The sequence below is a fragment of the Budorcas taxicolor genome, chromosome 9 (genome assembly GCF_023091745.1).
Source record: "Budorcas taxicolor isolate Tak-1 chromosome 9, Takin1.1, whole genome shotgun sequence".
NCBI classification, from domain to species: Eukaryota; Metazoa; Chordata; class Mammalia; order Artiodactyla; family Bovidae; genus Budorcas; species Budorcas taxicolor.
In genome coordinates, this window is record NC_068918.1 from 55,499,920 (window position 1) to 55,516,744 (window position 16,825).

At 46.0% G+C, this 16,825-nt stretch overlaps 1 protein-coding gene across 1 annotated transcript in view; it reads right to left on the bottom strand.

Annotated features, from left to right (window-relative positions):
- Window positions 1-13,347, bottom strand: part of NT5E (5'-nucleotidase ecto) — a 67,706-nt gene extending 54,359 nt beyond the window's left edge. The window contains exon 1 of the mRNA XM_052645986.1: window positions 13,009-13,347. Coding sequence (XP_052501946.1) covers window positions 13,009-13,347 — 339 coding nt within the window. The remainder of the gene's footprint in view (window positions 1-13,008) is intronic.
- Between the last annotated feature and the right edge of the window lie 3,478 nt (window positions 13,348-16,825).

The following is a 16,825-nucleotide window of genomic DNA, read 5'->3' on the forward strand; positions in this document are numbered from 1 at the left end:
TAGAAGAAAACAACAGAATGGGAAAGACTAGAGATCTCTTCAAGAAAATTAGAGATACCAAGGGAACATTTCATGCAAAGATGGGCTTGATAAAGGACAGAAATGGCATGGACCTAACAGAAGCAGAAGACATTAAGAAGAGGTGGCAAGAATACACAGAACTGTACAAAAAAGGTTTTCACAACCCAGATAATCACAATGGTGTGATCACTCACCTAGAGCCAGACATCCTGGAATGTGAAGTCAAATAGGCCTTAGAAAGCATCAGTACAAACAAAGTTAGTGGAGGTGATGGAATTCCAGTTGAGCTATTTCAAATCCTGGAAGATGATGCTGTGAAAGTGCTGCACTCAATATGCCAGCAAATTTGGAAAACTCAGCAGTGGCCACAGGGCTGGAAAAGGTCAGTTTTCATTCCAATCCCAAAGAAAGGCAATGCCAAAGAATGCTCAAACTACCACACAATGGCGCTTATCTCACATGCTAGTAAAGTAATGCTCAAAATTCTCCAAGCCAGGCTTCAGCAATACGTGAACCGTGCACTTCCAGATGTTCAAGCTGCTTTTAGAAAAGGCAGATGAACCAGAGATCAAACTGCCACCATCCGCTGGATCGTCGAAAAAGCAAGAGAGTTTCAGAAAAACATCTATTTCTGCTTTATTGACTATGCCAAAGCCTTTGACTGTGTGGATCACAATAAACTGTGGAAAATTGTGAAAGAGATGAGAATAACAGACCACCTGACCTGCCTCTTGAGAAATCTGTATGCAGGTCAGGAAGCAAGAGTTAGAACTGGACATGGAAAAATAGACTGGTTCCAAATAGGAAAGGAGTAGGTCAAAGCTGTATATTGTCACCCTGCTTATTTAACTTATATGCAGAGTATATGATGAGAAATGCTGGGCTGGAAGAAACACAAGCTGGAATCAAGACTGCTGGGAGAAATATCAATGACCTCAGATATGCAGATGACACCACCCTTATGGCAAAAAGTGAAGAGGAACTAAAAAGCCTCTTAATGAAAGTGAAAGAGGAGAGTGAAAAAGTTGGCTTGAAGCTCAGCATTCAGAAAATGAAGATCATGACATCTGGTCCCATCACTTCATGGGAAATAGATGGGGAAACAGTGGAAACAGTGTCAGACTTTATTTTCTTGGGCTCCAAAATCACTGCAGATGGTGATTGCAGCCATGAAATTAAAAGACACTCCTTGGAAGAAAAGTTATGACCAATCTAGATAGCATATTGAAAAGCAGAGACACTACTTTGCCAACAAAGGTCTGTCTAGTCAAGGCTATGGTTTTTCCAGTGGTCATGTATGGATGTGAGAGTTGGACTGTTAAGAAAGCTGAGCACCAAAGAATTGATGCCTTGAACTGTGGTTTTGGAGAAGACTCTTGAGAGTCTCTTGGACTGCAAGGAGATCCAATCAGTCCATTCTAAAGGAGATCAGTCCTGGGTGTTTTTTGGAAGGAATGATGCTAAAGTTGAAACTCCAGTACTTTGGCCACCTCATGAGAAGAGCTGACTCATTGGAAAATATTCTGAGGCTGGCAGGGATTAGGGGCAGAAGGAGAAGGGGACAACAAAGGAGAGATGGCTGGATGGCATCACTGACTTAATGGACATAAGTTTGGGTGAACTCTGGGAGTTGGTGATGGACAGGGAGGCCTGGCGTGCTGTGATTCATGGGATCGCAAAGAGTCGGACACGACTGAGTGACTGAGCTGAACTGAACTGATTTATTTTGGTCTTTACAAAATGCTCTTAGCGGAAAAATTTCAATTTTCTGGAAGACTGTAAAAGGTACCTAGAACAGTTCTTTGCTCAAAAACATAAAACATTTTGAGAAGACAGAATTATGAAGTTGCCTGAAAAATGGCAGAAGCTAGTAGAACAAAATGATGAACTACACTGTTCAATAGATTTCTTTGTGAAAATGAAGAATGTCTTTCAGTTTTATTTAAAAACCAAACAAACTCTTTGGCTAACCCAGTACATCTCTGAGGAGCTAGGAGGCTCCAGCTGATTTTTGGATTCCTTATAGAGCCAACTTGAGAAGGAAATGGCAACCCACTCTCGTATTCTTGCCTGGAGAATCTCAATGGACAGAGGAGCCTGGCAGGCTATAGTCCATGAGGTCACAAGTGTCAGACACAACTTAGTGACTAAACCATAAAGACAACTGTTCAGGTGAAGGAAAAGAAGTGTCAAGAGGATTTGCAAGTTCTGGTTATATAGCTGAAGAACAGACAGGGAGGGTGTTTACACAGCATCCAGATGTTTTCGTGAGTGAAGCAGGGAGAGCTGCCAATCTGTTGTGTGACTAGTCCGGTTCTTCTCCCATTTTCAGCTAAGAAAACACAGATGTTAGGACAAGATGAGCTCAGAAGCTGCTGCTGCTTCCTTTCCTCCGTGCCTGAGGCTGGTCTCACCTAGACCAGCCCTGATGTGGAACTCAGACTGAAACAGAGGAAGCAGAGGTTGGGGACAACAGCCACAGGATGGGGTTGGGGCTGTTCACACATATCACTGAGACCAGAGGATCCACAATCCATAGACATGCACAGCTTTCAGGGTCTGAGCTCTAGGGATAACCACCAACTTTCCATGCTTTCTATGCTTCAAGGACTTCCTTGGTGGCTCAGACAGTAAACCGTCTGCCTGCAACGGGGGAGACCTGGGTTCAATCTCTGGGTTGGGAAGGTCTCCTGGAGAAGGAAATGGCAACCCACTCCAATATTTTTGCCTGGAAAATCCCATGGACCAAGGAGCCTGGTAGGCCATAGTCAGTCCATGGGGTCGCAAAGAGTCGGGCACGACTGAGCAACTTCACTTTCACTTCTATGCTTTAATAAAACAAAACAACAAAACACTGCCATCAGGTATCTCTTTCAAGCTTTCCAAACCATCACTACTAGTCTGTCTTCCCAGAACATGCTGCTTTGTTATTGAAGATAAAGTAACTCTGTTTCCTTGGTATGAGAGACTTTGTAAGCACTTGAATACCAGGTGACTTTGTCACTGATGATAAAGTAACTCAGTTTCCTTGGCATGAGAGACTATGTAAGCACTTGAATACAAGGTGACTTCCCTATTTGCTTATGGATTGCTCTTCTGAGAGGAGGGGAAACACACCCGCTGTGGATCTGGACATATGTGGACATATGTTCATATACCTGAGCACTGTCTTCTGCAGATGGGATCTGTAGTTGGAGAAACCTGGTGCACAGGTGTTAGCATTTCCATCATTTTTGCTTTGTTTTGCTTCTCCCTGCTCACCCGCCTTCATAGGTCTTACCCAGCCTCTCTATGTGGTTAAGAAGGGCTCAGAGAGGCACGATCCCCTCACTGAACGGTAAGTTTCCCTCTGGCAGGTCTTGTTTACTGTCTAAAGTACTCAGCACAGAGTCTGGCACAGGCTTGGTTGTTTAGTCGCCAAGTTATGTCCGACTCTTGTGACCCCATGTACTGTACCCTGCTAGGCTCCTCCGTCCAGGGGATTCTCCAGGCAAGAATACTGGAGTGGGTTGCCATTGCCTTCTCCAGGGGATCTTCTCAACCCAGGAATCGAACCTGGGTCTCCTGCTTTGCAGGCAGATTCTTTACCAACTGAGCTGCAAAGGAAGCCTGTTAAGTGAAATTCAGTCAGTTGTGTCCGACTCCTTGTGACCCTATGGGCTGTAGCCCCCGCCAGGCTCCTCTGTCCGTGGAATTCTCCAGGCCAGAAGACTGGAGTGGGTACTGTTCCCTTCTCCAGGGGATCTTCCCAACCCAGGGACTAAACCCAGGTCTTCAGCATTGCAGGTGGATTCTTTACCATCTGAGCCACCAGAGGAGCCCCTAGTGAGTATCCGTGGACTGAAAAAGTAAGTAAACCTCACAGAAAACAGACTTGAAACTGGGTTCATCACCCTTCCATTTTGGCCATCATTTTCTATTACAAAACAGATAACCCTCCATCTAAAATCCTGGGAACCTCTTTGTCTGGAAGCAGTAGCCACCTGGAGGTACCTGGGGGAAGACCCAAGCCATCCCTCCAAAAGAAAATAGCTTCTATGAAAGGAACTGTGGAGGAGAAACAAGAGTTGTCAGGCCAACTTAGACCCATGCGTACTATTAAGTCCTGGGACCAGTCGAGCTGTGTTGGCAGATTAGAAGCAAGACACAGAGCTGGGCAGGGCCTGAGGCACTGAGAAATGACACGGGCAGACCACCCCCCTCCAAATCCCTTGTTTTATAGATGAGGAATCCGCTGCCCAAACTCACAGAGCTAGAAGCTGGAAAAGCCAAGAAGTGAAACCTGAGTGTCCTGAGGTCCTATCCAGATCTCTTTCTACTGCTTCTGTCTGCCACAACCCCATGGGCACAAGCATGGCCACTAAGTCAGGAAAAGCCTGGAAATAGGAGGCTTTAGCTGTCAGGGGGTAATCTTACTACACCTCTGCACTCTTGAGGTGCAATGTCAAACACCGCTGACTCGCCCTGTGTCCTGGACTTGAACCCTCTTAGTCATCTTTTGATTATAAGCTCTTTTGAGCCACCTCTGCCAACAGAAGGTGAGTACAGCCAGCACTTACTGACCCCTGATTGTGGCTGGCACTGTGCAAAGAAGTTTACACCCACTATCATCTCCTTTAATATTAATTTTAAAAATATTTATTTATTTATTTGGCTGTGCTGAGTCTTTGTTGTAGCATGCAGGATCTTTAGTTGTGACATGTGGGATCTAGTTCCCTGACCAGGGATCAAACCCGGGTCTCCTGCATTGGGAGAGCGGAGTTTTAGCCACTGCACCACCAGGGAAGTCTCTGTCATCTCCTTTAAACCCTACAACAACCTATGGGGAGAAGACCATGATCACACTCACCTTACACCTATGGAAAGAAAACCTCCAGGAGATTCAAGAACCTGCTCACACTCCATAGATTTTAAGTGGCAGGGAGGGGACCTGATCCCAGATGGTCACCCTAAATTCACCCTCCTAGCCCTGTGCCATGCTGCCTGCCTACTGAAAATGGCGCTGGTGGATTCAGCCTTTCTTTCCCCATCACCATAGTTCTGACTTGGAGTGCCCCTAAAACCGAATTCTCTTCCAAGTTAATGATTAATCTCTCTATTCAAAACTTTATTCACTTCCTGTCCCCAGTGACCTCAACCACAGGTTTATAGAACAGTAATCAACCAGAGTTGGAGGAACCGCTATTGTAGATTTCATCATTAACATACAATTTCAGGTTGCTCTTCTAATAGGCCCCCAAGTCACAGACTACCTGGCCTGAGAATCCTAAACCAGAGACTTACTGGCTCCCGAAACTGTGACTGAGAAACGTCACAAAATGATGATGAATTTCAGTTTCTTTGTTCTTTCCCTTTAAAAACACCCTCAACTCAAAACCCAAGTGGGAGTGGATCTGAGGCTCTCTCTTCCTCCCTTGCTCGGCGCCCTGCAATAAATACTTTGCCACAAATGTCTGCTGTTAACACGTCAGCTTTCTGCACTGCACCCATACAAGCCCTTTGCCCAGTTTCAGTCTGTCTTCATCTCTTGACTAGACTATACTGTCCAGCCCCTTCTCCCTTCCTCTTTTCTGGTATCTTTGCCCTCCCATCCATTTCTATTCATTTTTCCAAAACTGTGATTTCCCTCTGTGGCTGAGAAGTGTTTTCTCATATCAGCTAATTGTCCAGGTCTCTGAGGTTACCAACTGGGTGTCCAACAATTCAGTTCCATACTGACACTATCTACCTGGGGCTTCCTAGGTGGTGTTAGTAGTGGTAAAGAAACCACCTGCCAATGTAGGAGACTCAGGAGACACGGGTTCGATCCCTGGGTTGGGAAGATCCCTTCCAGTAAAACCCACTCCAGTATTCTTGCCTGAAGAATCCCATGGACAGAGGAGCCTGGAGGGTTACAGTCATGGGATTGCAAAGAGTAGGACACAACTGAAGCGACTTAGTGCGCACACACTGTCTACCAGGAGTGAACATTAAATCACAGATCCTGGGTTCAGAGCCACAGGCCTGCCCCCACTTCAGATGCCAGTTGCAGGTCTTGGGTCACTTGTACTTGTAATACATCAGCTGTAAATCAGGGATTCCCACAAGACCCTACACAGTTTTGATAATTTGCTAGAAAAACTCACAGAACTCAGGAAAGTACTTTGCTTTTACGGTTACTGGTGTACTATAAAGGCTGCAACTCAGGGACAGCCAAGTGGAAGACATGCATGGGGCAAGGTGTGCAAGCAGAAGGGTGCACAGGGCTTCCCTGCTCTCTCTGGGCACACCACCGTGCCACCACTTCAGTGTGTTCACCATTTAGGACTTTTTAGGATGGTTTCATCACACTGACATAATTGATCAAATCCCTGACTGCTGGTGGTCAGCTCAGTCTCTGGGTCCCTGCCTCTCCCCAGAGGTTAATAGTCCCTACTCTCTAATCTCACTCTGAAGATGCCTAGGAGTCTCCAGCCATCAGTCATCTCATTGACATATAGAAGACACTGATCATGTATCCGCAAGAGTTTGGGGAGCTATGTGCCAGGAACTGCAGACAAAGACAAAATATTTATTTTTTATTAACCACAATTCCTCCACTCAGACACCTCCAGTGGCTCCCCATGACAATAGAGCAGAGCCCCATTTTCTCAGGGTGGCCTGTAAGTTGCATGCGATCCCATCTCTCCTGATTCCTGCCACCTTGCTCTGGTCCAGGCTGGTCCATCTTACAGATTCCTGCTTCTGCACCTTTGCCTCATCCTCCCATCCCTCCACCGAATTGAAATGGAATCAAAATATTTCTCAGGTCACCACTGGTTTAGAGATGTGAGGACCCTCAGACTTTACAGATGAGGAATTGATGGCTCAAAGAGCTGAATGGCATATTCCCAGTTACAGATTCACCATCTCTCAAAGGCAGAGAGAACAGTACTCATGTCTGAATTCCAATGATGAGTGCTGGGGATGATAAGCTTCAAACTGCCGAAATCTTATGTAAAATTTCAAAAGCACAAACCATAAGACAAAACAACAAAAAAAATTAATTTGATTATACCAAGTGGAGGATTTCTGTTCAATGAAAAGACACTAAAAAATGGAGTATTTTCTGCCATATCAGTAAACAAGGATGTCACAGTCATCAGAGATGGCAGCCCTCAATATGGGCCCTAAGGGAATTTGAGAAGGAGATGAATACCAGCTATCTAGCACCCATCAGACTGCAGCCACTCCCTAGGGTGAGCCCTGAGGAAGATCAGGATATGAAAACACACATACTGGCCCCAGATATTAGAGGTACATATCAAAGGAATGACTTCAGTGAGCCAGACTCTTGCAACTGTCCATACATAGAAAAGCACTACAATCCTTAACTTGGGATATTTAGTCTTCTTTAACTGACGTAACTCTTTTGATGTTCAGACTATCTACTATTTTGATGTTGCAAAACTATATAAAGCACTACACTCCTTAATATAAAACTATAGCACTACACTCATTATATAAAACTATATAAAGCACTACAATCCTTAACTTGGGATATTTAGTTTTCTTTAACTGGCATAACTCTTTTGATGTTCAGACTATCTACTATTTTGATGTTGCAAAACTATACAACCAGACTCCTCCCCTTGCCTCCTTGAGGCAGTTCTCTCAGGGTCACTTGAGATGCTATCTCCCAGGCCTGGGCCCGATGTCCTAAAAATTCCCACCCAATAAAACAAGTTGACAATGCTATGGACAAAATTAATAGATCTAAAAATGGTAAATAATCCACTTGCAATGCAGGAGACCTAGCTTGAGTCCCTGGGTTGGGAAGATCCCCTGGAGGAGGAAACAACAATGTCTAAAACTGATTGCAGGGACTTCCTCTGTGGTCCAGTGTGCTTCCATTGCACAGGTTCAATCCCTGGTCAGGGAACTAAGATCCCACATGGTACATGGTGAGGACAAAAACAATTAGAAAAAATAAAATTGATTATGGATCAATACTTAGAACTCTTGAAAAGTAAGAAAACTAGAGCAAACCTAATTTATAAAGAAAGAGCAAAGTATGTGACCATGCAGTTAGGGCAGAGGAAACCCATAAAGTAACAAACATATTAATTTTACTAATTATTAGAAAAACACAAGCTCAGATAGTGAGATGTCATTTTACACCTCTTGGAAAGCTGGAGAATGATGCAAAGTAGGGGTAAGGATGTGGTGGGGGTGGGGCCATATCTGCCTGGGGGCGGGTGGGGTGAATAGAAGGCCCCAGGAAGGCCATCTGGTGGTCAGTTCTTGAGTAAGTGTACACATCCTTGTGCCCAGCAATCCTGCCATGGGTATGGATCCTAAAGGAAGTCTCACAGGCGGGACCTGCAGGAGGCTGTTTGGGGCAGCACATTTGTGGAACTTCAGCATGATGTGTCCCATGTCCAAACCCATCAAAGGGGAGCAAAAGCTAAAATGTGGGGAGGTCTTCAGGGTGCACGAGGCACAGTGCAGGTGCCCAGTTCAGGACAAAAGAAACAATGAGCTGAGTAACAGAATGAGTTGCGTAACTTAAAAGTATAAGCAACTAAAACTATAACAAAGGTTCTACAATCCCACATAGAAATCAAACACAAACAGCAACATGCGAGGAGGGCTGCCTACATGGGAAATGGAAGGTGAGGCATGTGGGCTAAAGGGGGTTTATTGGGCTAGGGTGAGGTAAAGTCAGGGGCCATGGTCCCCACTCAGGCTGCTGGCTCTGGCATCAGGGAGTGGTTTGCTCAGGTTGAGGCTGCTGGCTGTCAGACAGAAATTGGGCTCAGCGGCCAGGGCCTTACAACAGGGCCCAAAAGAGGCTGCCCTTCCCCACAGCCCACCTTGGTGGTGAGAATCCTGTCCCTGGAAATGAATCCCTTTGCTTCTGTGCTTTTGGGGGTTCACATAAGTCTGCTCAATGACTAAACATGAAGAATAGCCCAAACCAAAAAAAAAAAAAAAAAATCCAACTTCTAGTAAGTCTTGATGGAATATGTTACATGAGTAGCATTTAAAAATAATTTTTTCTATAGAAACAAAAGAAATGTAAAAAAAAAAGACTAGTTCAGAAATGGGACATAGAAAAGTTGGTGGAGTGGGCAGAGGAGGGTGGTAGGCTGTGCGGGCAGTCAGAATCAGATAAACTGAGAGCTTAAAACCCCAACCCCCCTTACTCACAGCTTTCTCTTTTTTTTGGCAGGACACATGGAACTAACTTTACTGAGTATTTACTCTGAGCCAGCAGGAAGCTAGGGAGTTTTACATTTGCCATCTCATGGATCACTTGCAAAAGTCTTACACAGAGGGGCGGGGTGGTAGTTGATCCCGCCAGTCTTGCAGTTGGGAACAGGAAGCTCAGAGAAAGCAACCCGCCCAACTCACATGGTGAGTACATCAGAGCTGTCTTCCTGTGCCTCCACCAACACAGCGACACTAACTAGCAGCTTGTGATGGCCTCCCTCTAGAGTTTTCTGCCTGGCAGCTGGGTCCAGAAGTCTCTAAGCTTGTCTTTGGCTCCAGTACTATCAGAACCCCCCAGCACTGCTGGTGGAATGTAAATTGGTACAGCCACTGTGGAAAACAGTATGGAGATTCCTAAACAAATTAAGAATAAAATGATCCAGCAATCCCACTACTGGTGACATGCCCTGAGAAAACCAGAATTCTGAAAGGCACAGGTACCCCAATGTCCACTGCAGCACCGTTTACAATAGCCAGGAAGCAATCTAGATATCCATCAGTGGATGAATGGCTAAAGAAGTTGTGGTACACATATACAATGCAATATTACTCAGCCATAAAAAAGAATGAAATTGAGTCAGTTATAGTGAGGTGGAAGAACCTAGAGCCTGTTATACAGAGTGCAGTCAGTCAGAAAGAAAAAAGCAAGCATTGTATACTAAAGCATATATATGGAAACTACAAAAACACTACTGATGAACCTATTTACAGAGAAGAATGGAGACACAGGCATAGAGAATGGTCTGGTGAACACAGCGGAGGAAGGAGAGAGTAGGACAAATTGAGTAGTAGCATTGACATATATCCACTACCATGTGTAAAATGGATAACTAGTGGAAGCTGCTATGTAACAAACATAGGGCGACCAGCCTGGTGTTCTGTGATGACCTAGGGGGTAGAATCGGTCAGAGGAGAGAGGCTCAAGAGGGAGGGGATACACACAGACACACACACACGGTTATGACTGATTCAAGTTGATATTTGGCAGAGATCACCATAACACTGTAAAGCAACTAGCTACCAATAAGAAAAAAAGAACCCCTCTAGCTGTTCTCACTGGGGCGCACAAGTCCAGAGGTTGAGGGAACTCCTGGGGTTAAGTTAAATTCTAGTCACTTCCTCTTTGCCCTCCAAACCCATGCATCCTTAGATGTGGCTCCTCTAACCAGGTCCAGTTTCTAGAGAACTGGGGATACCCTTTCACGACTGTTTTCCACCCTGATCTACATCTCCAGCTTCCTGAGAGTCAAGAGGTGGCAGCAGGTCGGTGGGCTGGGGGTAGATTTTAACAGCAGAACAGCAATAAACTCCCTGAATGGTGTGTAAGCAAAATGACAGTGAAAAGCCACTGGAAAACCAAAACACAGTGAATGTGGCAGAGCTTTATCCCCTACTAAAGCATCACAAGAACTAAGATTTTATGCAGGTCAAACCATGTTTGTCAAACCTGCATGGAGTGAATCTGATGAGATGGTATCAAGAATCTGGCCACCAACCTTACCTCTGGCTTTCCTCCTCTTTCACAACCTGCCAACATTACATAAGTTGCCTAGTTTTCCTCAGGCCCTGGTCCAATTGTTTTGAGTGAAATTTAAAAGACAGTAAATCCATCCAACAATAAGTATCCTAAACATTTCTGGCGGTGATGGGCTGTAACTTGTAGCAGATTGCTTCAGCTTCACCCAGCATCTTATCATAAACACTTGATTAACATTGTGAGCTTAATTCATCTGAAAGAGGAAAACAGTATCACTTGGGAAAACTGGGAATTATCCACTTTTTTTTCCCACCGAAAGGAGTCTACACAACTGTGGAAAAAAGAGCGTCATGAAAAGAAAAGTTTAGAAAGTTGTGGTTTGTAGAAGAAATCAAAACAAACTCACGTAAGGTTTATTCTTTTTGGGAGGAAATGGCAACTATGGGCTAGTAACAATTCAGTTTTATAAATATTTATTCTGTCATTACCTAGGACAAAGCATCAGGCAGGTCTAGCTGCTGAGATAAGAACACTAAGAGGCCACACACAGAATTCTTGAGACCTGCGAGTCTTTGGCACAGTCCAGATGCTGGCAAGTCCCCCAGATAAATGCTGTGGCTCAGATAAACACAAAGGCTATGGGGCTCATAGCTTTTGAATTGCAGTGGCTCTGAGTGTTCCTGATAACCTTAAAACCAACGATTAGATAGAGAGGACCTCTCTGTCCTTCTTTCATCTCTCTACAATGAGCTTTCCTGGAAAAAAAAAAGAAAAGTCTACCCACCCTGTATCTTTCCTGTCCCCCTCTCTCCAAGTTTCCAGGGGGAAAACTACAACACTGTGCTTTGCCCACCTCTCTGTTCCTCTGATACAAAGTGTACCATTAGCCTGCTGTATCCCAGGCAGGACCACACCTCTCCTCGGCTCCCATATCCACATACCACATCTCCCTGGACCCCTTGCTCTGTTCCTGTTGTAAAACTTCTAGGATTTTTTTCCCCCAGTTTCACCACACAGAATCCCTTCACTCTAGGATTTCACACAGGGCTAAACTCGGGCGTTAGTTTGACTTACAAAAGTCATACCTATTTATTACTGTGCAACTCCTCTCTGCTCCTTTTCTAGAATTCAGTCCAACAAAATAAGGCATCACCTTTAACAGAGCAGTGAGGAACTGGCACTTCAACTCTCACACATGTTTTAACAGCCTCTCCTCTCTTAAGTGGGACTCTTCCTACATCTCTGCTGCCAAACTGGTTTTAATGAAATTCTTTGAAACCCAGTGCTTTCAGTATTTTCGCTTCCCTAGGGAAGTTTCTTTATTTCTGTTTTTAAACCTCTACAACAGTGCCTGGTAATAATAAGAACTAACATTTAAAGAGGTCATACCATATGCCAGCCAACCCTCTGAAGTGGGCTTCCCTAGTGGCTCAGTGGTAAAAAATCCACCTGCCAATGCAGGAGATGCGGGTTTGATCCCTGGGTGGGAAGATGCCCTGGAGAAGGAAATGGCAACCCACTCCAGTATTCTTGCCTGGGAAATCCCACGGACAGAGGAGCTTGGCAGATGATAATCCATGGTGCCGCAAAAGAGTCTGACACAGTTTAGCAACTAAACAACAACTATGTGTCGGCCAACCCTCTGAAAGCAGACAGGATTATTACCCTGTTTTCTAGAGGCAGGAACTAAGGCACAGAGAAAGTCAGCTGCACACAGAAGGTGTCCAGCTGGGATTCTCCCCAAGACTGTGAGCTTAATTATGCTTAAGCTCTGGGGTCAAAGGGATCTGGGATCTGTTATTATCCTATCTCGCTCCCTCTCCCAGCACATGACCTGGATAACGCACTTAACCTCTTTGTCCCTGAGTTTGTTTCCCTTCCAATTAACTGGAGATAAAGCATTTCTTCGAAAGACCAAGCAGTAAATGAGAGATATGTGAGGGGTCTACCTCGGTCCAGGGCACAGTGTAACTGAGGACCTACACATCCCAGCTGAACCTCCTCACTGGCAAGTCCGAGTCCTGCTCCTCTAAATACCCAGTTTCCTGGTGGAGGCACAACATCAGTCCATTTAAGACGAATCAGCCAGGGGCGTCTACGTAAGCATCCCCCTGGAAGCCTGCCGGGAGTCTCGCTTTCTCTCCACATCGCTCAGCGCCGGGGTCCTAGGCTCGCCACCCACGGCCTCACCATCTGCGGCTCCTTCACCTGGGCATCTCTCTCGCTCGGACACTCCCCCCCGGGGGCGCCGCAGCCTGCCGGGCTGGCGGTCTTACCATGGCATCATAGCGCAGGGCGTTCATGAAGTGCGCCACCTCGGTGCCCTTGTACACGGTGAACCAGATGGTGCCCTGGTACTGGTCGCCGGCGTCGAGCAGCAGCACGTGGGGCTCGGCGCGGCGGATCTGGTGCACCTTGGTGGCAAGCCGTGCCACGCCGCCCACGCAGCGGCTGGCGTTGACACACTTGCTCGAGTCCTCGCTCGTCTGCTCCAGGCGGCTGTGTACGTCGTTGGTGTGCAGGATGGTGAGCTCCCAGGCGCGCGCCGCGGGCCACAGCAACGCGCCCAGCGCGAGGAGCCTCAGCGCCGGGGCGCGTGCGGCTCGGGGATCCATGGCTGCGGCTGGCGGCGAGAGCGCGAGCGCCGGTGAGTGCGAGCCGGACGGGCGGTCGAAGGAGGGCGGCGGCGAGTCGAAGGCGGCTTGCGCGGGCCGGCGGGCGGGGCTGGGCCGGGCCGGGGCGGGCTCTCCCGAGGCCGGCCCCACACGGCCAGGCGCACACCCCCGCGGTCACCCCGTCCGACCCTGGCCAGCGGGGCGGCTCGGGCGCGGCCGGCGGCTGGCACTCGCTCCGGGCGGGACCAGTGAGGAGGTTGTTCCCCGCGGGAGGAGGGCACCGGTCGCGGTCCCGGCCCGACCAGGGAGCCTGGACCCTGGTGCTCCCACTATGGGTGGTCGGCTGCTCTTCGGGAGCTGCGCGGGAGGATTTGGAGGGCCCACTCCGCTTCCAGCTCTTCGCTGATCTCGCCTCGTTAAATTTTTCTAGAGGGATGCGTTGTTTCTGTGGGTTTGTGGTTGCCAGTTCTCACTTGAAAGAAGGGGAAGAGGGAAGAGAGAGGCGGTGGAAAGGAAAATAGGTGAGAGCAGGGAGCGAGGGCAGCGCTGTGCTTTGGGGGCTGTGGGAGTGGTGACTTAAGAAAAATACACAGCCTGAGAGTTGACTGTAAAGTTTTATTTGGGGCAAAAAAAGGACTGTAGCCTGGGAGATAGCACCTCAAATAGCTCTGAGAAACTGCTCCAAAGAGGTAGGGGGGAAGGAGAATATACATGTGATTTTGGTGAAGGCAGAGTACATGCAATCAAGTCCCTATTTTTTCCAGAAAATTTCTACTGGTCTCAGGAAGCTTTAGTCACAAGAAATAGTCGTCACCATGAAGAACTTCAGCGCTTTTCTAGATGTGAGGAAATACAAGAATTGGGCTCATAAAATCAGCTTCTGAGATTATCTATCTGAAGATCTGTCCTTCCAGTCCCCATCTCCCCCTCATCCCCCCACCTCACACCATCCCCCCCTCCCCAGGACATCCACCCCACACCAGCACAGAGTGCCTCATTTCTGCTCTCCACCCTGAACTCCTTTCAGGGGACGCTGAAGGTCAGCAGCTGCAGCAGTACATGATCTAATCCTTGCAGAGGTAGATGGCAAGTACCGGTTTGTAGTTGACAGGGCTCTCTCATGGGCATACATCCGACTGTACTTTGGAAGGCATTTCCTGGCCATTTCGTCCCACAGTGCCCTAAAGGCTCATTCCTAGATCTGGCAAAGATTTTGCTGATGGGCCGCTCAATGTGCTGTTACTCACTAGGTCTATCAACAGTAACCAAAGGGCTCTGGAGCACCTACCTCTCTTAATCTGTTATGGTCCAGGAAAAATTCCCTCTTGTTGTATCTTCTCATATCTAGAGTTACACTGTTACAATCATTGAGCACATAGTATTAGTTGCTCAGTTGTGTCCGACTGTTTGAGACCCCATGTACTGTAGCCTGCCAGGCTCCTCTGTCCGTGAAATTTGCCAGGCAAGAATACTGGAGTGGGTTGCCATTTCTTTCTCCAACTGACTGCATACAAAACTATAGATTTGATCAACTTCTTTAAATCGCCTAGTCATGATTATTTTCATTGAAGTTTCTGTCACACATTTGGTAATGCAAGAAACAACAATCTTGTAAAACAGGCAAAGTACAGTGGCATAGCTAGCAGTATTATTAAAGTCATAAGTAAGAATTCAGCCGAGAACTTCCATTAAGTGTAGCCCAATATAGCCTCAGGTCGTCTGACTTAGTTTATTCTGCACCAATCTTTATTTTTCAGGGAAATTATATATCTGCACAGTCCATAGGTCCCAGCCCAATTTCCTAGTGTTACTAGGCTGGTTATCCTTAGTATAATTTAACTGTTCTCAAGATAAAGGAAGGCCTTAAAACTTAAATGATGATAGCCTGGTGTTAATCACATAAATCCATCCCATAATTGTGGGAGGTTTTATTCCTTAATTCCTTGGCTGAATTTTTGCTTGTTGCTCTGACTGAGCTTGAGTAACTTTAGAGGAAAATTCATATTTATGGCCAGAATCAGAGCAATAACTAACTGGCCAGGTGAGAGAATTCTAGTAATATGAAGAGTAGCCTGAACAGGACTGAACTTCCTTTCTTCTAAAATCAAGTTCCTTAGGGCCAATTAGAGGCTTGGAATGGAGAAGTCCATCAAAGTAGTCTAGAAGTATAGACACAGATAATTGGCTGCAAACTCAACAATTGGATTGATTTTTAAAATGAGCACAGAATCGTGTCCATGATAGAAAAACATTTGATTTATATGCAGAGGTCTAAGAAGTCAAGAAAATATTATAAATAATTGTATGATCAGGTCCAGCATCTTGGGTAAGCTGTCACTTCTGATGTTATCTTCTTCTTCTCATGGTGGGTGTAGTTTCCTCTGTTTGAGCTTTGTTTTAAGGTGGGTTTGAGGTCAGCATTCCTCTCTATAGACCAGTCTGATGTAGGGGCCTTTAGAAGTGGGAATTAATCCAAGAGTCAGTTTCCCTTCAGATTCACTGTGCATGAGCTAGTTAAGAGCATCTGATAAAAAGTCCTTCCATCCAGTTTGGAAATAATCCTTTATATCTTTTCCAATATACGTGATCCCCTGTTTGCAGGTCCTGGGGTATCTGATTTTCATTCAAAGATTACTGAGATAAGCTTTAGAAACAAAACTTAGAGTGTCCTTTTAGTAATTCAATTACCTTTACGATAATATAGTATAACAACAAGGAACTCTCTGGGAAATGAATCAGTAAGTGCAGACCTCCATGAACAAAACTGGAATTTAACATTTTTTGAAACATAATATCTTTCTCTCTAAAATTACCCTAATTTCTACCAAATATCCACATTTTGTTGTTATTGTTTAGCTGCTAAGTCATGTCTGACTCTTTTGCGATCCCATGGACTGTAGCCTGCCAGGCTCCTCCATCCATAGGATTTCCCAAGCAAGAATATGGAGTGGGTGAAGGGGCATCTTCCAGGATTGTTGCTGCCAGTGCCCCCATTCCCATGGCGAGCCACTACTGATCCACGCCTCCACAGGAGATCCTCCAACACCAGCAAGGTCTCATTTCTCCCAAACAATCCCTTTAGCTGCACACCATTGAGCAAGAGACATCCTCTTTGATGATGTAAAGATCCACAATGAGGCTGGCTGGCTGCCTCCTTTGAGGAAATCACATTGGACCATCCTATAAGAAGGGAGCTCCTGTAAGAAGATGATTTACAGCCTGGACCCAAATAAGGAAAAAATACTTAACTCACAAAGTAAACCTTCTGTACTTAGGTTTTAAAGATACACACAACTAAAACATTAAAAAAAAAAAAAAACCAAACCTGGAGTATGTTGCCATTTCCTTCTCTAGGGGGTCTCCCAACCCACAGATAGAACCCATGTCTCCTGCATAGGCAGGTGGATTCTTTATCACTGAGCCACCTGGGAAGCCAATTGTCACCTATGCGTGCTTAGTCGCTCAGCTGTATCTGACT